The 20,986-nt window shown below is 42.0% G+C and overlaps 1 protein-coding gene across 7 annotated transcripts in view; it reads left to right on the top strand.

Moving 5' to 3' along the window:
* The window catches only part of grin2bb (glutamate receptor, ionotropic, N-methyl D-aspartate 2B, genome duplicate b), a 68,039-nt gene that overhangs the window by 15,817 nt on the left and 31,236 nt on the right, over positions 1-20,986 (top strand). The window contains exon 1 of one of the 7 annotated variants that reach the window (XM_025058951.1): positions 2,669-4,758. The exons of 4 other annotated variants lie outside the window; for them this stretch is intronic. In XM_025058951.1, the coding sequence (XP_024914719.1) occupies positions 4,093-4,758 (666 nt within the window). In that variant the 5' untranslated portion in view covers positions 2,669-4,092. Of the gene's footprint in view, positions 1-2,668; positions 4,759-20,986 lie in introns of those variants that run through there. 2 more of the 7 variants (XM_017035466.2, XM_017035467.2) reach the window with 2 other exon arrangements.

Here is a 20,986-nt window from a genome sequence, read left to right on the forward strand (position 1 = left end):
TACTGTATATTTACATATATGTATGTATGCATATATACTGTATATTTACATATATGTATGTATGCATATATACTGTATATTTACATATATGTATGTATGCATATGTACTGTATATGTGTACCCTTTGCCTCAGCTTACTTCTGTTATTTCACCCAGTCAGTAGTGATGTGTGTATTTTCCTTCAGTAGTACAGTATAGGCCTTACAATAAAGGCTTAAAAATACCACTCACACCTGTAACTGACCACCCACTGAATGTAGAAAGGCTCCTTAAGAGACAAACCTGTCAGCCTTTGTTATCCACCACGTCTTCCAGTGCTCCACACTGCAGCCCACCACCACACACTCCCGGGGGATGAAGCAGACTCTGATAGCGATGGCCTACGTGTGTTTTAAATAGCGTGGCAGGTTCTGATATCCCGTCTCTCAGGCTGCTGCGGCCGACGCAGTAAAGACTGTGAATCTACTGCAGTATTCAGCCAGAACATGTGACCCTTTGAGTCCACAAATAATAATTACTGCGGGAGCTATCGGAGAAGGTGTTGAACAGGGAGCACACTCCATTGCTTGATTGATTGTGTGAAATCTGTATTGGCAGATTTGGCGTGTGCGTGAGTGCGTGTGCGTGCAGCTGTGGTTATTTCATTTGTGCCACTTGACAGAGCTCCGTGATCAATAATCTTTGTAAATGTTAAGAGCGTACGACTGATGGGAGTCTTTTTTTTCTATAGGATGTTGAAGATGAAGTTCAACACCCTGAACTACACCTGACCACCTGGCCTTTACTGTGTGTACTTACGTGTGTGTGAGTGTGTGTGTGTGTTTCTGTCTCCTGCAGGGTGCAGATATCTGAACGCAGCGTTTGACCCTGTGATCTGTTAACAGTCGTTTCATGATGTGTCTCCACACATTAGTCACATCTCCATTAAATTACTGTATACAAACAATACATACGTGTGGGTGTACGCTGCTGTGTACTGCCTGTACTGCCTGTACTGCATGTGCTACATGTGCTACTTTAATTGCTCGGTTGAGCTGTAATGGATGCAAAAGTGCACATAAATTCACATTGTCAGCTTGAACTTGTTGACGCTGTGTTATTTTTACTTTGGAAAAATGATGTCGCATGTCAATGATCCGCTCTTGACGTCCTCCGTTTGAGTGTTATTAATCTGGGACTGATGTTGACGACCTGAGTCATTTAAATGCACTGGCCGCTCCTGTGCTGCCGTCTGTTTGCCTACAGCTGTGTACTGCCTTCACTAATAATAATAATAATAATAATAATTCTCTCTCCCGCAATTACAAACACCTCTTGATACATTTTAATCTTTCTGTCAACATGGAAGTCTTTGGAGATTTTTTTTAAAATATTCAAATTTTTCTGTCAACATGGAAGTCTTTGGAGAATTTTAAAAAAATATTCAAATACCCACAGAGGAGACGGAAGGCGAGCGTTTGACTCCAGCTGAAGTTCCATTTCTGTTTAAAGTGCAGGTTTTTCGCCGCAGGTGATTCTCAAACACCAAACCCTCTGTGCATAATTTTTGACATTGACTGATGTTTCAAGGTTGTCCTGGAAAACCTGGAATATCAATGACTAGTTTTCCAGTTTTGGAACACTAAGAGAAAAAAAATGAAATGCTTTGCGTTGAGATCTCCATGCTGGGTTTCGATTTGGACTTCGTCGTCCACATCCTGAAATTCAGGCTTGTTTGTTGCGACTCTGAGGACGACATAATGTGGTGTGAGGTGGAAGTCGGTGTGTTCTGAGGAGAGGGTAAACGCCCATTGGTTTGTGTGTAGTTTCCTGTCCGTCACAGTCTCATATGGAGGCATATTTGAATAGTTACTATGGAAACAGGGCTCTGCTGTTATACAGCAACATGTTTCTGACTGTGTCACTGTCTTCCTCTGCTCCCTCCTTCACTGTCACACTACATGTATTATTTTTTAAAAGACATTTTCTCCATCAGTCCTCCTCCAGTGCCTGCTCCTCATCAGTCCTTTTTTTTCAACCCTCCATCTGTGGATTGAAGACTTTTTTTTTCTTCTTTCTTCTTTATTCTGAAGATTTCTTTAACCTCCACTTCACCCTGTTCTTTTATTCAATCAGCTCCTGCTAATCATGTCCTCATTTAATCTCTTCTTCTTCTTCTTCTTCAGCTGCGTATCCTCTTCACACCCATCACCCCTCACTTCTTTCTCCCTCCCTCCCCCCCGACTCCTTCCTCTGGTTTTCTTGGTTGGTTTTCTGCTGTTCTTTCCTCCACCTCCGTCTCCCCCTTTTGTCTCTCCCTCTTACTTCCATGTGTCTTTTAGCTGGCCTCCTCCCACTCACCCCTCCTCCCCCCTCCACACTGTGGTGTCTCCGTTTACAATTAGCCTGTGCACCTGCAATTAAGCCTGACAAACCTCTGATAATTAGAGCTTTTAGACAAACACGGTTTATGTGCACATCACATTTTCTCCTCTGATTTTCCTCACTGATCGCCGTCCTCTGTCTTTGCTCGTTCTTTTTCACTTTCACAGATTAGACTTGTTTTTGTTTTGTTTGTCAGATTTAAACTGTTCTTCTCTGAATCCTTCCTGTTACATCTTTGTATTTTTTCTTTTGCCTTTTGTCTGATAAATCAAAGGTTAGTGAAGGTGAAGGGAGACTGAGGTGAACTAACGTGAACCACACTTTATTCTCTGACTGATTTACAATTTTACAGTATTAATCTGGATTATTTGTCGTTATCCGTGCCTGTAGTGTTGCTGAATTTGAACTCGTGGTGCACGGGCGACGTGCATGTGCTCACACACAGTGGGAGAACCGGGGTTTTTACATCTGGCCATGACTAATTGTGTTTCTCTCTGGTTGTCGCCTCCCTGTGGTTACATCGTTTACTCTGCCTTTCCTTCTCTCCCACTTTCCTTTTTCTCTCTGCCTCCTCTGTCATTTTAACACTATACCAGTGCGATACGTCACTCTGGGGCTCCTTGTATGGGCAACACAGAGGCAATAAATAACTGCAATAATGAGTAAAAAATAGATCTGTGCTTCAACCAAAGGAGCAGCAAAGGCAGTGGATTGAAGGCAGTGACTGGTTTCCTGGTTTGGAGGGATGAAAAACAGTGAAAGGAATGGGAGGGGGAGAGAGAGAGAGAGAGAGAGAGACTAAGTTGAGCCCATTCTTGGTGTCTAATGGTCACTTAGCCTGGCAGCCAGTCCATAAAGCTGTGAGACTGTCAATCTGTCAAAATGCAGCCAGCTCCTTCCTCACTCCATCAACACTCACACTCACACACACTCACACACACACACACACACAGGGCTCTGTCTTTGATGTTTGCTGCAGGGCTCCTCCAAAGAAGTCACAGCACAGTATAATGGATGTGGCGTTGTCACACGGCGTTCACAGATCTCCTTTGATCAGTGTGTGGTTAAGGACCAGATACTTATGTCACCAGGCCTAGTTAGTGATTCATGTATTCTCTGTAATCCTCCTGGCAAATAATGCTCATAAAAACCCACAGAAGACTCCGATCTTTTTGTCTTTTCTCATTGCAGTTTTGTAAACGGTCAATGCTTCTGTGCGAGGTATATTTTCCATTTAGTTCTGTGTCTTTACAGAGTGTAAACACAGACCTGTATTTTTATTTTTTTATTTCCCGTCTTAGCGCTTTTCAAATCGTGACATACACTGGTGTTGTCAAATGGTAAGTGGCTCTGATTGTTTCACCTAGCATTGATCAGTGAGTAGTACTAGAGTAGTGAGAGTTTACATTTGAATATGAAGCCCTGGGAACACATCCACATTCAGCTGTGTCTCTAGGCAAGATACTAAACTCCAGGACGCCCCAGGTTCATTCACCTCCACAAGTTCAGTGAGAAAGAATCAGGTAAAAAAAAAAAAAATTGCCTCCTGTTCAAACCTGGTAGTGATTTATACTTAGAAAAAATGTCATTAGCAAAAAAGGAAGGCAGGGGAAAACCATAGGCCCAGAAGTTCAACACCATTAAACACTTCTAAAGTTTACCTTTTATTTCTTGTTTTCCCTTCCCACCTCTGTCTCATTTCAGGGCCGGCACATACACCCTTTCACGATGCTTGTCAGCCTCCACCCTTCTCCCTCCCATCTTCAGGACAAGCACTTTGTCTCTCCTCCTTCCTCCCCGCACCACCCTCAAGCTTCTCCTCTTCCTCTGCGCCAACCACTTCTGCGGCCTCAGCTGACACCGACCTTCCTGTCCTTGTCCTTTTCTCTGCTTCTGATGTCTGTCCTCCTGCTGCCGGTCTGCGAGTCACGCAGAGGTGGAGGTCCAGGTCCAGGGCCTGGGGGTGCTCCAGGGGGACAAGGTGGCCAGCGTGGAGGAAACACCCAGAGAGGCGTCATCATCCCGCCTCAGTTCTCTCCTGGATCCCCAGCACTTCCACCCATAAGCCCCAAACTGATCAACTCTCTCAGTATCGCCGTCATCCTGGTGGGCAACTCTACTGAAGTGTCTCTGGGGGCAGGGCTGGAGAAGGAGGACTTCCTCCACATCCCCTACCCTCCCAAAGTGGAGGTGGTCACCATGAATGAAACTGACCCCAAGAGCATCATCAATAGAATCTGTGGACAAATGTCACGGAATTCCTTGCAAGGGGTTGTGTTTGGTGACGACACCGACCAAGAGGCCATCGCTCAGATCCTGGACTTCATCTCAGCTCAGACACACATCCCCATCCTGGGCATCAGGGGAGGATCAGCCATGGTCATGGCTGCCAAGGTAGGACATCTACACTGGAAACGGTTCATCTGTAAAATACAGACCTATTATTATTATTATTTTATTTTTATTTATTTATTTTTTTTATTTTTGCTTTTTTATGTTTGTATGGCTGATGAACACAGCTTAATGTTAATTGTTTCCAAAATAGAAGGTCAGAAAAAATATATATATATATATACATTTTTTTTTCTTTCCATCCTGACTGAGTCGATCTGCTGATTGATTCTGCTGTTGATTGGCCTCCTCTGTGAGACTGACGTCGAGCTGCAGCAGCTGATAGCGAGCTGACTCCACTCAGAGACGACTCACAGTGTGATAGAGTACAAAGCCAATGAAATACCAACTCCGTGGGTTCGGGACACGTGAGGTTTGGCGCAGGCCGGGCTGCGTGAGGAGAATTTGTGATCCATAAATGGAACAATGGCGTTGAAATGAACCCTTAATAATGTTTGGGTAATAGGATTAGTGGTGTTTAAGTCTGTCACAGAAGAAGCATTGAATCCATATGGCTGTGATTCTATTAGATCTGGGTTTCGGTGTTAGTACAATCTAATTTAGGAGAGAATGGAAGACCAACAGTAGAAACCAACACGTGATGTGTCCACGCCGTAGTCTGAGTAATGACATTGTTAATGTGGAATTTAATTTTTCTTTAGGTAATAACATTATTCACAAGGTGAGTGGAGTCAGGTCCTAAACCTTCATTTGACAGAAAGTGTGACACAAAGAGGAATTTCTGGCATTTCTTTCTTAGATAATTTTCTAACGCCGGTCCTAACCCTAACCCTAAAATATATTTAATTAAAAAAAAAACCCTCTGCAAATAACAATTAGAGTGGAAGTTATTAAAAGGTAGCAAAATGTCAAAAAATCAGTTTAATGCCAGAGTAAAAGTGGAACAAAAACACATTCATGTTTAAGTTCTTGACTTAAAAACTTACAAAAAACACTGACAATATTTTAAAATGATCAAATAATTAATTTGTAATTAAACGATTAGAATTTAATTTTCAACACAGGTAGAAAATGCCCATTGGCCGGAAACCCTGAAAATACAACCAGGGCTTTAAAAAGGACTTTAACTGTGTGGTAATTTATTTTTGAAATAATCTTTTCTCATCTTCAATGCAAACATCAAAGCATGAGCCTGGACTCAAAAAGAAGTGGGCTTAATTCCCTGGAGGATCCAAAAACACCTCTAAATGTTCTCCGTGGATCCGTCGGTTTCACAGAATCCGATGAAACATATCTGGACTGATTTTCCTCTCCTTTAAAAAATGGATAAGATGAAGACACGGAGAAGAGCACAGCTGAGGGGGTGTAGGTTATGAAATAAGGCACGCTGTGTGGGCGTGAAGGAGGGAAAAGAATTTAGTTCGACATACAGTTAGCGGCAGACAGGGGGCACTAACGGAGAGTGACGTCAGGATAATGTTAGATGTGAGTAATAAAGGTCCACCTGTGGAACGCTACAGTATTTTAACCATCATCACATGTCATGATCTTTTTGAAAACCCATATTTATCATATCTCTCTCACACACACACACACACATACGTACGCTCATACTTTGAAGGAGTGAATGCAGAGGATATTGTTGGCATGGCAACCACAGCTTACCTCTCTCTACCTACTGTAGAAAAGCGTTTACTGAGGGACAAATAGAAAACTGTTTTTATTCGGTGGTTGATAAAAACAGTGGTGGGCTACAAAGTCCTTCTCAGTTGGGTGTGTGAAGCCATGTATAGGCAGGGGCCAGCTCCCTCTAGTGGTTCTATTGTGTCTGGACCCTGACCTATTAGTAATGGTTTATTTACAGCCTGTGTAATAATTTGTTGTCAGCTTGGATTTACAGCGATCAGTATCACGTTGTAGAAGATGGATTGATGGATGGATGGATGGATGGATGGATGGATGTTTGATGAAGACAATTGTCCATTCCTTCATTTTTCTTCAAGTGATTATTAATTAATTATTTATTTATTGCTGACCCAGTGATATCTGAACAATTAGTATTGACTGAGTTTGAGGTTGGATGCAGACAGCTGTTGTTGTTGTGATGACCGTGGAAACATGATGCGAGATGACCCCCCAAAAAAAATCTCTTGTGACCCACCTGAGGGTCGCGACCCAGTCTTTGGGAAACAATGGGCTAGGGCATTAACCCCGCTTCCACGTGTCAAACGATCGTGGCTGGAGGAGAAGGAAACCAACGTTGAATTTTGTCAGAATTAATGGACGTTTTTGTTATGGCACAAATCTTTGTTTCATTTAGTCATGAGGTTATTTATTTATCAGGTGCATATAAAAGCACTTGGTAAAACTAATATAAAAACAGTGGAAACATGAGAAATTCAAGATTTAAGATATGGAGTGAGATGGAAGGAGAGAGAGAGAGAGAGAGAGAGGGAGAGAGAGAGAGAGAGAGAGAGGGAGAGAGAGAGAGAGAGAGGGAGAGAGAGAGAGAGAGAGAGAGAGAAAGGGAGGGAGAGAGAGAGAGGTGAATTTTATTTCACTGCAGTAAAATAGTGAATTGTACTGGTACTACTGGTTTATTTATAACTTTTCAGGCATTCAAAGAAAAACTGGAGACTAAAAAAAAAAAAAAATCTCAAACTAAACCTGATACACACTGAGTTACAGTAGAGTGTCCGGTTCACCTTCAGCAACATGTGCAGTTTAAAGGTTCTGTCTGGATAAAATAGAAAATATCAAGTATCTCCACTAACCTACAGTTGATGAGCCATACCAGCTGATCTCTGGTAGGGTTTCTCGATTTGCGTTCCATAAAGGTTTCTAATGATTGAGTATTAATTAAAGAAAAAGTCGGCACAGAAGAGAGACGGTGAAGAGAGGACTGAGATAATAAAGCTGTACAAATACAGAGAGACATGAAGCCTGTGGAGTCACCAGAGACACGTCCATGTATCTGTGAAGTGCGGAGTGAAGGAGTGATTTTCCAGCATCGATACCTTCACTCCCCCCAGGTTTCCAAGACCATTCCTTATCAGTTCACAATTATGTCTAATCAATTGTGCTCCAAATTGTCCTGAAATCCATTTCTTCAGGGTTCCATGTGGGACATGTCCACCTTATGTCTGCATATCTGGTCCCTAAGCAATTTGATTTCCATTTAAAAAAGACAGCCATCCCTTTTAATGGCACTGGAGCCTCAGAGCTCAGCAGATTGACTAAAGATACTGGACTGTAGCAGTGCCCCGGGCCTGACTTTCAGCACACCTCTATAATCACAAAGCTGCGTGAGTTGGTGGTTGGTGCAGATATACGGCTCCATTATGAACACAATCTGCAAACTTCCATTTAGCATTTAACTCAGTTTTGTGTGGCTGGTGAGTCGGCCTTGGCCTGCGCTCAACCTGGTCTCAGGAAACTAATGAGGTCTCCACATCTATTGTGGCGACACCTGTGTGTGTGTGTGTGTGTATGTGTGTGTGTGTGTGTGTGTGGACATGTGCAGCATGCTGGTGTTCAATGATAATAGCCTCTTTTGCTGCTGTTAGGCGAGATTACAGCAGTTGTCTTACCACAAACAAGGCACCCAGAAGGTCGCCCGCCTCGCCACCATTTCTCATAAGTGTCTTTCTTTTTCAAATTGTTTTCCTGTCCAAGGATTGTGTTGCTCTTTTTCAACACAGCACCGCAATTTAGCATAGAGCCCAGCAGCCGCACAGTTGGACTAATGTTACTGTTGGATGACTGTAGTGCAGTGGTTAGTGATGACCTGTCAGTCTGAGCTCTAGCATCAGAATTGCAGTCAAATCTGAGCAGGATGTTTACGCTGCAGCTTATATACAGTACACATTAGTTCCCACTGACAGTAACAGCTGTTCACCGTGCTCTGACTTCAGCACTGGCTCCATGTTGCTTCATCATTGTGTTGCTTGAGGTGGAGCCACTTTATCTTTCCTCATCATCGTGTTCTCATTTCCAGATAGTGATTTTATGAGTGTCGTCCTTTCATTGTGCCTGCTCCGTCTGTCCCAGTGTACCTGGTGCTGGAACATGAGGGGATAATGGACTGCATCTTTAATGCCCTCTTTTGCAATTAGGGTCAATCCCAGGAGAGGAGGGGAATTAAAGAAGGTGGTACAATGATAAACTGCTCCGTGCATATTATACCTCAGGCAGTTGTTATCACACACTAATCCTTTTCTTCTTACTGTTGTCCCTGTCATGAGTCAGAGTCATACTCTGATAAGGTGTCCAGGGAACGTGCCGGATGTAATTGTTCACTCACGACTAACAGATTATGAAGGAAAATCAGTCTCTCCTTTTAGAAACAAAGCACCAAGATTTAACATAGGAAAATCAGTCTCTCCTTTTAGAAACGTAGGACCAAGATTTAACATGGTTTTTTTTTTTTTTTTTTTGCTGAGACAAAAATACATTTTCATATATATATATATACATATATATGTGTATATATGTGTATATATATATTTAAATGTGCACAGTCTTGTGACATAAGTATGATCCAAACCAAAGATGTTAATATACACATCTTTTTTTTGTGGTGAAAACCCCACTTAAAAAAAACAAACTCCAAACTGCCATTACATTTTTTATCTTGTGCACCCCCTAGTGGCAACTCGTACAAAACACTACACTTAAGGGTATCACAGAGTTATCTGGTGATTTTTTTATTTGTAAAAAAAAGTGAAGTGGACTATTCCCCTACTATCTTGTGCACCCCCTAGTGGCAACTCATACAGAACACCACACTTCAGAGTATCACAGAGTTATCTGGTAATTTTTTTGTTTGTAAAAAAATAAAAATAAAAAGTGAAGTGGACTATTTCCCTATTTTTTTTTTTTGCTGAGACAAAAAGACATTTTCATAGACCAATATATACATATATATGTGTATATATGTGTATATATATATTTAAATGTGCACAGTCTTGTGACATAAGTATGATCCAAACCAAAGATGTTAATATACACATCTTTTTTTTGTGGTGAAAACCCCACTTAAAAAAAACAAACTCCAAACTGCCATTACATTTTTTATCTTGTGCACCCCCTAGTGGCAACTCGTACAAAACACTACACTTAAGGGTATCACAGAGTTATCTGGTGATTTTTTTATTTGTAAAAAAAAGTGAAGTGGACTATTCCCCTACAGACCACTAGTCAGACCAGCCTGTTCATTGAAGGCTGGTGTCGAGACCCTCACAACAAAACCCACCTTTGAACAAAACTTTACACTTTTTTAAAACCCTATAAATAAAAGAGATAATTCTGTGAACTTTCCTATTTGCACTGTCTGGAAAATGTTCTTCTAACATGTGGAGCAGCAGGAGGTGCAGTGTGAAGATGTAAGGATCAGGCTGCAGGGTCATGGAGCTAAGACAGGAAAAACAAAGTGTCCCCACAAGTTACTTCCTGCTGCTTCACACACAAACAGGAAACAAGGTTGACGTTGGACAAAAGTCCAGACCTTGTCCCGTTCCTTCTTTGTTATCAAACCCATAATTGTCCTCAACATTTTCCCTCCAAACTGAACTAACTCATTTCCAGGCCGTACTCTCTCATGAATACGGCCCCAGAAAACATAATTACATTTTTGCAACGCGCCGTAATTCTTAACAATTTGTCTCAAAGTGAATTATGAAGTTCTAATGGGTTGTTAATCATTTCTTGCCCTTTTCCTGTCTTTTACGTCCTCCTTGTCTCTCGCTCCATATGAGGTTGTGTAACCAGCAGCTGTGCAGTGCGTGAACGGCATGAGTAATTTTGGAGAACAATGGAGAATTCTCCGGAATGGCACTCAATCACAACAGGTGGTCAGAAGGCTCGAGGAGCCACACCTGGCCTGTGCCTGACCAGCCGTACAGTAGTATGGTTATTATTATTATTATTATTATTATTATTACGGACCTCAGTAACTGTCTTTATCAGTTTATCAGTCTTTCTAAGTCTTTATCAGCTGTGTGGAAGATGCTCCACGATTACGATGAATTCAAATGTTTTGATTTTGTTACAGCAGCCAGAGACCACATACTGTTATGTCTGACACTAAGGCAGTTGTAAAAAGTACAAATAATAAAAAGCAACAGACCATATATCAAAATTTTAAAAAATAGTGTGAAGTGCAAAAAAAAAAAAACCAAACAATTCAGATGGAACTAGTATCTTTCACACGTTCACATCCTATTTTTATTTATTTATTGAAAATATCTCAGCATCATTTAAAAATCTACAATTAATTTTCTTCATGTATCGTCGTACATTGGGGCCCATGGTAGACTAGTGGTTCAGGATCTGGCCGTACAGTGAGAAGATCAGTGGTTTGATATCTGGTGGTAACTGACGGTCTTTATGTTAGGACTTTCTGTACACGTTGACCACAGGTTAATATGATGGGTTTTTTTTTCTCTTTATGTGGAAAAGTGATGGGTTGGACGTCCATCAATGGACCGAGGGAAAGTAAAAGCCCATGTATAGGGAGTCAGTCTCTCTGGTCTTTTGTTGTCTGTGTAGGTGAGAACTCGTATTCATGGTTTTCTAGCTGAAGTGATTCATAATTAAAGGGTTAATCTGTGGTGATTTGTGGGGTTATCGTTCTGTCATTGTCGTCTGTGTTCATCATTTCTAACCGATGCTCCTCGTGGTATTTCAGACTCAGGTGTGCAGTTTCTGAAAGCGGTGAGGAAAAAAACATTTTGGACAAATTTGTTCCTGTGACCTTTAAGAGACACGGTGATCAGACCAAACAGTCGACTGTTTTGTTCGGCGTGTGTTCCAATCACAGCAGCTGTGTCTGTGTCGGTACAAACTGAGAGCATCAAGTGTTTGCCAGGAGGACTGAGCACGTTGATGCCGACAGATGTCTCACTGATCGTACAAATCGTCTAATAACCAATAAAGCCAGGGTTTGACAAAATACAAAACAAATCACTTTTTTTTTCTCACTGGGTTCATACCCAGGTGTTTATCTACAGGACACGAAAACATTTTCTCTTCCATGTTGAAACATCAGAACTGTCAGAGTGAAGCTTTTGATTGTGGTCATTAATTTGAGATGATTAATCACGTTTTTTTAATGCATTTTATGAATGGGTAGATACACAGTCGATGAAACTTGGATGTTGTTTCATAAATTATCCTGATTCATTTAATAAAAAAATGTAATTTGTTTTGACAGCCGTAGTATTTACACACTAGGTGGCGCTCTGGTGCTGGTGGTTGTCACAATAAACTGGCATCTACACTGTTTTTTCATTTTTGTGTTTTCATTTGGAATATGGAGAGCAAATGGAATGTGTGGAGAAATAAATGATAAAGGGCTTAAGCAGAAACTCATCTGAGGTGAAGGTTTGGTGGTTTACACCAGGCCGAGGTGACGCTCTGGGTTAACTGGGAGATTTTTAATCCCCAACAGGCAGAAGGGGTCGAGTGTGCAGTCTGATAATTGCCTGGTGAGAGCGAGAGAGAGAGAGCGAGATGTCATTTACAGTCACCTGTAAGAGAGAGAGAGAGAGAGAGAGCTGTCATTTACAGTCACCTGTGAAAGCCGTTTGTTTGTTTAGACACAGAAAAAGACAGGAATGCTGCAGTGAAGAAAGATATGTTTGAGGTTTTTCTAGCGTGTGGTTCTAGTCGTGCTGTCGGAGAATCCTGAAAAACAAACTCTCACTCTCGTGGACAACACGGCAGCTTTTTGTTTCTGTTCTTCACACCTTAAACCGAAAAGAAAGAATTGAGACAAAGAGAAAGCAGATGAATAAGAGCGCTCAGATTTCCCCTGGCCTGATTGGATGTTAGTTCCTGGTGTGATTTTTGGAGTAGGTGTGAATGAGTGAATTTGTCACTTTGTATTAAAGTCAGTGACACTGCACTCACCTCTGATTGGCTGCTGGATAAACATGTCGTTCTTGTGTAGGTTGTAGGATGTGTCCTAATGATGTCATTTAATGTAGGATGCATCCTAATGATGCCTTTTTATTTAGGTTGTAGGATGAGGATGGAGAATGAAGCCATATTTATTAGTGACAGTCGCCCAGTCTCAGTTCGGGGGACGGCGTGTCCAGCTGGACATTATGTATGGTGGCAGTAACACCCGTGAGTGACACCTTCACTGGCGCTCGTTCACTCTCCTCGCGTCTCTAATAAGCCTTGGCTGGTTCTTCCCACCCACACTCTGCTGCGCTCAGGCCTCACGCTGTGGTTTACGACAACATTCGTTGAATGGGATTGTGCACTTGAAGCTTCACTCCTTTGTTTCCTCTCAGGTTGAGGAGTTGTGTCGTACGCCTTCCCAGGAAAGCGTCTCTGGTTTTGTCTGGCTGCAGAGGAGTCAGAGCCCAGAGACGGCTGAACACTGACAACGATGTTACTTTGACAGGACTACGGCACATGACATCACAGTACGAACTATCAATGACTCTCTGTATGGAGTACGATAGTTTCTGAATCAAGTTCTTTTAGCGTTGGCTTCTCTTTAGATCAAAATATCAACTAAATATCATCAAAATCATTTTAAGAAATGAGAAAATCTTCTGTGATTTTAATCTGAGCTCCCACTGCTGGCAGAGCACAGACGAGCGTACTGTAGCACACCACACGAAAGTGTTGTTCTTGCTAACAGTCTATCAGCACATTGTTGGCATGGAGATGACGGCACATTTACACATGCTGACCATGGAGATGACGGCACATTTACACATGTTGACAAAACACACATACACACACACACATACACACACACACACACACAGTGAAGGAAAGGAAAATCAGCTTGCGGTCCGCAAATAAGCAACTTGTGGGCCAGATGCGGACCCCCAGCCACCATTTGAGGCACAATTTGATGTGCAATTACTGAAAACACTCACTGCTGTAAGTCCCTGAAGACACACACACACACACATAAACGTGCGCATACACACAGCGTGTGTATTGACTTGTGTTAACTGGCGAGGACACAGATGTTTAGATACTTTTCTAAAGATAGATTCACATGTGGGTGATGTTTCACAGTATTTTTCAGCAGAATTTCTCTGGGTTCCTCCTGATCTGTCTCACATTCTTCTCCCTCGCTGTCAAACCTCACAGCCGTCTCCCTCTCTGCCTTCCCCTCTAATCTACATCCTTCCCGATTTTTCTCCTCAACTTCACATCAAAGTAGGCAAATGCTTTCCGGGAACCATCCGCTCAAAGCTTTCATTCGTACCTTATAAGGCGCTGCTCGTATAAAAGCTGTGAGAAAAGAAATGGCGCTCAAAGTCTTTTTTATTTTTCCTCCCATGAAAAAGCAGGACTGAAGAGTAAAAACCTGATTCTCGGCCTAACAATAAAGGACGGATCCAAGACGTGTGTCTGAAAACACAGTGGAGGAACCTGTTCATTCATGTAGTTGCTGCAGTTGCTCTTGGTTTGTGCACGTGGTGGAGAATACAGCGGAGACGCAGCTGTGTTCAGGTGCATGTTTGAAAACAACAATGGACGAGGAGGAGGAGTGCGCCGTCATTCACTTACGTTCCTCACAAGTAAAAATGTCAAAACACTTCACAAGTGGAAGTTCTTGCTAATGTGAACAAATATATATATATATACATATATATATATAATTAACAATTTATATAAGTGAAACATATTCACTATGTATATATGTATCTATATATGTATATATATTTGTATGTATATATATAATTTTGTGTGTGCGTGTGTACAACGCAGTAGAGCGTGTCTTTTTTCCATTAATGGCATCTTTAGCACAGCCGTTTCTATGGAAACCAAGTTGCCAAGGAAACACTGCATGTCTCTTTGAATTAGAAATATTTTTCACCATTTTTCATTATAACCTTCTCTTGAGTCTCGCCTTCACTTTTTTTTTTTTGCGTCCCAGTTGTCCTCTTCTCTGACTTCCCGCTGCTGTCAGTCAAAAAGTCCCGCGCAGTTAGAGTCGATGTGCACCAGGGGTGCTGGAGAGAAGAGGGGGGATGGACTGACTTCTGTGCTCCTCTTCTGGAAAAATATTTAAGTTTTTTTTTTTTTTTCAGTTCAATCAGACACAGGATAGAGAAATGACAAGTCTATGATGAAAAGACGGTGATGCAGAGGAAGTTGTGAACTGTAGAGCGGGAAGACTGAAAAAGGAAATATGAGCTGCAAAGGCACAGATGGAGCGAGATGACGTGAGGGAAGAAGAAGTGATTTATTTTTGCTCTTTCTAGTGCCTCTGCTTTTCCTTTTTAGCCACGCCGCCACTTTAATCCATCTGATTCAGAATTGTGACAGTGCGTGAATTAAATGGAGGAGATGAGGAGATAAATGTTGGCAAAAGCGAGAGAGCAACGCAATCAGAGAAATGCAAAAAAAAAAGAAGACGATAACAATGGAGTAAATGGGCTGAGCGTACACGGAGCCGTCGTTCCCCAGGTGCTGATGAATGTCTCTGTCAACAAGAGGTAGAGCTTCAGGAAAAGTGGGGAGAGCAGCGGAGAAGGAGACACGGAGAGAGGGTCGTGCAGCCGGGATGCGCTGAAGGAAAGCTCATTATGACGAGGATTTGAACTGCGTGATTCTGTGCACTTGACTCCGGCGTGCACTCTCACCCTCTGTGCTTGTTAGAGAGGTGAGAAGGAATGGAAAAGGAGGGTCTGTGATGCAGGGGTGACAGCTGGAAAGAAGACGAGGAAGGACACACATTGTCATGGTTAAAGGATTTCAGGAGGGACTGAAAATAAATACAGCAGCTCAAACTCCAGCCGCTCAAAGCTGTGATAGATGTTAGAAGAAAAAGCACAAAAAAGTTTAAAAAAACACACACATACACATAGTATTTCTAGTCTGATGTCATGTAGACGTTTTTAGTTTCATTAGTCGTGCACATGGGTTGATGCAGTCTTTTTCTTCCTAACTGTTTTTGCTGGTCCTGCGGGCAAGACTTGGCCCACGGGCCACCAGTTGATGAGCTCTGGTGAAGAAAATCAACTTGATATGATACACTTCCTTTCCAAAAATACTATTCTATTTTAAAAAAAATCAAAAGCCTGGTCTAGACACTGTGTGTGTGTGTGTGTGGATGCAGTGTGTCACAGTGACGTAGCCTTGTGCTATATTTAGACTCACGTTAACACATCAGAGTCGTCACGCTGACCAATGTGAGACGCACTTAGGTCTCACTGCCTACGTTGATAACTGTGGTCTGTAAACCAGACAAAAACCAGAAAAAAAAAAAAAAAAATTGTATTTGAGTTTTTTTTTTTTTATCACAAACACACCACCTTTTCTACCTGCTAGAGATTTAGTTCAGAATCCATTGATTTTTAAACCAACATTTGTTGTGATAATGTTTGCGCAGCTTCATGCTGACAGACTCTGCTGCTAATGTGGGGTTTTTTTTTTTCATTCATCTGATCTGATCAGGTTTTTTGTTTGTTGTTTCGTTGTGCAGCGACAACTGAAGAATTGTCTTTTTATTTGGTTCTTTGTTGGGAAACGTTAATCACTGCGTCTTTAAATGTATCAGAGATGATGATGCCTTTAAGTGTCTTTGATTTAGCTCCGAGCTAACTGTTCATTTGGATGTCACTGTTAAAACAAGTAACAAAAATCTGTTACAACTGTATCAAAACAGAGCAGTTGATTTTAATGAACTGTTAAAACGATTAGTTATAAATAAGTCATTAGATTATCTAATTATATCATATCATAGTTGATGTCTATATTTAAATCAAAGAGATTTAAAATAAATAGTGGGATTTGTATCTCTCTCTCTCTCTCTCTCTCTCTCTCTCTCTCTCACTAATAAACACACTCTCACACACCCATGTGCCAGATCAAACTGTTCTGTCTGGACTGAACGTGACTGGCCCAATCAGCACGCAGCAATCCCAAGTAACGAGCGTCATCAAATCCCAGTAAAAGAGCCTCGCATTAACAGAGAGGTCAAAGGTGACTCTCCCTTTTCATCGTATCACTGACCTGTCACTGTCTGTGACAAAGTTTTCTCAGGTCTTTGTGTTGGTTACCGTGTGTGTGTGTGTGTGTGTGTGTGTGTGTGTCTGCTCCGTGTCGTCTCTGCCACTCTGTGTTAGGAGAAGGCTTTGGACTTGACTGACACGATGTGAACGCTGCCAGAGCGTCAGATGGAACAGCAGGAGATTGATTCAGGCAATTAATTGTATCTTCCTCCTGGAGCAGAGGAGGAGGAGAAAGCTTTAGGCAAAGACCAGCGTCTGCTGCCTCCAGGAGTGTGTTTGTGTGCGTGTGTGTGTGTATTATACGCCAATGGGTGTATTGAATTTCTGTACAATGACAGTGTGTGTTGTGAGACAAAGAGATTTATTTGTTCTAATCAGGCGTTCAGGCGATGATTGCGTTCGAGCAGCTCACTGTGAGGACGACGACGACGACGCCGTCGCTGAGAACAGATAATAAGAATCCTCTCATGTTTTAATGGAGTCTGATGGTCGCTTTAATATTTTCTGGGTTACATTAAGGCAAAAAAAAAAAAAAGATTACAGAGGAGAGAAAATGGCTGAATATATAATATAAATCATGATCATGGTTTTATATGAACAGTTTCATTTCCTGTGGTGTGGAACTAATTTACTTTACAGATATTTGTTAGACGTGTTGTCCAGTTTTCAGATCTCTGGCTGTGAAAATGAAAAACATAAAAAAAAAATTGGACATTTTCAAGGATTCAATGTTAAACTTTCTGGGTTTTTTGTTACATTGACTTGAGTTAAACACAATATATTGCAATATACTGTTAAAACTGTAATACACATATTAGCATGTCGTCCTTCGCTGTTTGCACTGAACCACTATCAGACGCAGATGTCACTTTGTAAATCTATACTTTTTGCACGGATAAGGATCAGTTTGTATCACGTTCCACACAGGAAATGTCAACCCACAGCCGACTTCTTAATAAGGTTAAATGTCTGTGTGACTTGGGTAAAAAAGTCTTCACTTTAATGCATTTTCTGTGTGTGAAAGTGAAGCAGGAGGTCAACAGGTCCTGACACCCTGTGACTTAGAAAGGCCAATTATATCTAAGAAATGTGTTGTGGAACAAACGCAGCATCACAGTGTTCCTGTTCTGTGGCTCCAGTTCTACGATTTGCTGATATTGTCCAGATAAATTCACCACAACAAACGTGACCCAGAGGTCAGCAGGTCCTGGTCGCTGCATTTGTACAATTCTCTGTGGATTTCTTCTTATAGACTCATACATAAATTAAATTAAAGATTATTCCTGTTAGGATAATAATATTCAACTCTGAACAGATATATTCCTGTTAGGATAATAATATTCAACTGTGAACATATATAATACATATGTGTATATATATATATATATATATGTGTGTGTGTGTGTGTGTTTGTTTGTGTACGTAGGCATGTATAATGCACACAATATGTATAATGTACACATACATATATTATACATATATACATATATAATACTGTATATACAGCATGTGTATATGTATAATGAATATATTGTGTACATATACATATATTTGTATCATTTATGTTGCAACATACAGATTATGTAAACACTGTATAGCGCCCCCACATGGCAGGATATGTAAACACTGTATAGCGCCCCCACAGGACATGTGCTTCTTTAACCAGCAGCTTGTCGTTGCAGAGATCTAATCTGATATATACTGTACCTACTATAAATAGAGGCGGTCAGACGTCACCTGCAGTATATGATGTGTGAGCTCTTCTCACCGGGTGTCAGGTTCAGGTGAACAAGCTGCTGTCTGTGCACCGGCTGTTGGATTCATACACAGTACGGTCTGAACTGGACCGCGTTTGTACAATTCTTTCACAAACTTACTGCTGGATCTGTTCCGTTCCGTTGCAACACAACAAACTTTGAGGAAGTGTGTCTCAGTCTGTCACCGTCATCATCTTCGTCGTCATCTTCATTATCCTCCTCTTCTTGGTCTTGATCATCATCGCCGCTCTAGTGGCCGCCGCGGCAGTGACTCATATTTCATCACTTCTGCCATAGTTTCCTCGACAAAAATAGAAGGAGGCTCCGAGGCGGTACATTTGACCGTGTTTAAAGTGAAACGCACAGATACTGTTGGGAACGAGGCAGTGCACGGAGATTAATTAACACACTGTGTGTGTGTGTGTGTGTGTGTGTGTGTGTGTGTGTGTTAGCAGAGAAATGATGATTAAACACATCGGCCACAGACGGAGGAGAGATGACAGCAACAGTGGCAGCTCTCAGATTTCGAGGAGGGGAGATCGACAGAGAGGGGAAGATGAAAGGGGGAGAAAGACAAGTGTGTGTGTGTGTGTGTGTATCCTCACATGCATGTGTGTGAACCCCTCTCGTTCTCATGGTTTTTTTTTTCCTCTGAAGTAAAGCTCCTCCATCTCTCCCAGCCTTAACAGCCCCCCCCCCTCGTTCTCTCTCTGTCCTCTCTCTCTCTCTGTCCTCTATCCTCTCTCTGCCTCTTGCTCTGTCTTTTGAGGAGCAGGCCAATGTGTCGCTCTTCCTCGGCAAATCTAATTGGAGACGGGCTTTCATTGGTATGACATGGAGATGAGTTGCCAAATCTTTTCAGCCCTCAGCTCCTGTACGCCGCAGAAGCAGACGCAGCAGATCCCAGTCTGCCCAGCGAGTGTCCATGACGATCTGAGCGTAATCAAACGCACCCAAGGCCGACTGTCTTAATGAGTTTGAATCACGCCGCAGCCACTGGGGCACCGTGACAGTTATTTCATTTCCTGTTTCAATGCCAGAAGGTCAGACGTCAGCACGGAGAGACGAGTAGACGGGCTGTTCGTAAACCCCCCCCCCCCTGGGTCCCAGGTGGGTTCAGTGTGAGCGCGGAGTCGCTGTGTGAACTGCAGGTCGTGCTCACATGTCAGGTAACGGCGGATCCTCTCAGTAACCATGAATGAGGCGTTCACTTGGTGCTACAAAGTCAGCTCTCAGGTGCCAGATCTGCACAAAGGTTGGATAAATCCTCACAGTGGAGTTTGTTCCACTGCCTGCCTTTTTGTGTGCTCATTCTCACAGACAGATTCTGTGCCACTGGGTCAGGCACTTCTGGAGATACACCAGCATCAAACAACAAAGAGCCAGCTTTTTTTCTTTTTTTTTTTTGTGACAAAATCAGAACACCAAAGTCTTGGCAGGAGGAAATAGACGTTCTCTCTCCTGTTCTCTCCTCTGGTTCTGGTAGTTTTGGTGAAGGCCACATCAGGATAGCTGCGAGTCTGACGTGTCCCTCTAATGTTAGGTCGTCCCAACTGTTTTACAATTAACCATTGGAATGAATTGCAAATGAACATTTTGTGTCACTTTTTGACAATGGTTGTGGGCCGTATAAAATGTGACCATGGGCAGCAACTGGCCCCTGGGCCATACTTTGAACATGCTTGATCTAATATATAATTGTTGTGCGTTTGGCACCGTGGTTCGCCTAGCATCAGTGAAGCCTCAAAGGTCAGAGGTCAACACTGTTGGCTTTAACAGCCCTGGTTGAAGAGGCAGCTTTTCATTTCTTGGGTGAAGGGTTGTTGGTCATGTGATGTCTGATGATCTGTTCACTGTGTGACACACCCTGTGGCTGGTGCCGGTAGCTGTTGGCTTCAACTGTGTGTTAGCCGCAGGCCACATTAGTGGTCACCTAGGGCGCCATCTGCTGTACATGGTGATGCTGTAACCACACAGAAAATAAAAAAAATGAACATACAACACAAAAAATGGAGTAAAATATTTGTTGTCACTTCAACAGACTTTGCGTTAACTCACACTGCAAAAAATGTTATTTTTATACGACATTATTTTCAGTTGTTAAAATATAGAAGATTTTTATTTTTACTGTAAGAACAGTTTACACATTTGTCCAAAACCTAAACAGGAACTCTTTTATATAATTTTTTTGCTAATATTTTGTGATTGTCCAGAAATTTAACCCTTTAATGTTTGCTATATTATTAATAACCCCACCACACACAGTTCACTTTCTGAAGTGTGTAATCATCCAGTGTAAGGACACTCAGCGGTGTCACTCAGGTGTTAGCCTGGCCGTATGGATAATTGATAGCTCTCTGGTCTGAACCTACAGCTGATCATAATCAGTCGGAGTGAATCACACGTATCCTTCATCTCTGCAATTAACTTAAAGCGGGGCTCGTCGAGGCAGAAGTGTTTAAACAATCACTGCCTTTGATGTAAGTGTGAGGTGAGAGGTGAATTATGCATTAGCTGCCA

Source organism: Cynoglossus semilaevis, chromosome 9 (assembly GCF_000523025.1).
Source record: "Cynoglossus semilaevis isolate Cse_v1.0 chromosome 9, Cse_v1.0, whole genome shotgun sequence".
NCBI lineage: Eukaryota > Metazoa > Chordata > Actinopteri > Pleuronectiformes > Cynoglossidae > Cynoglossus > Cynoglossus semilaevis.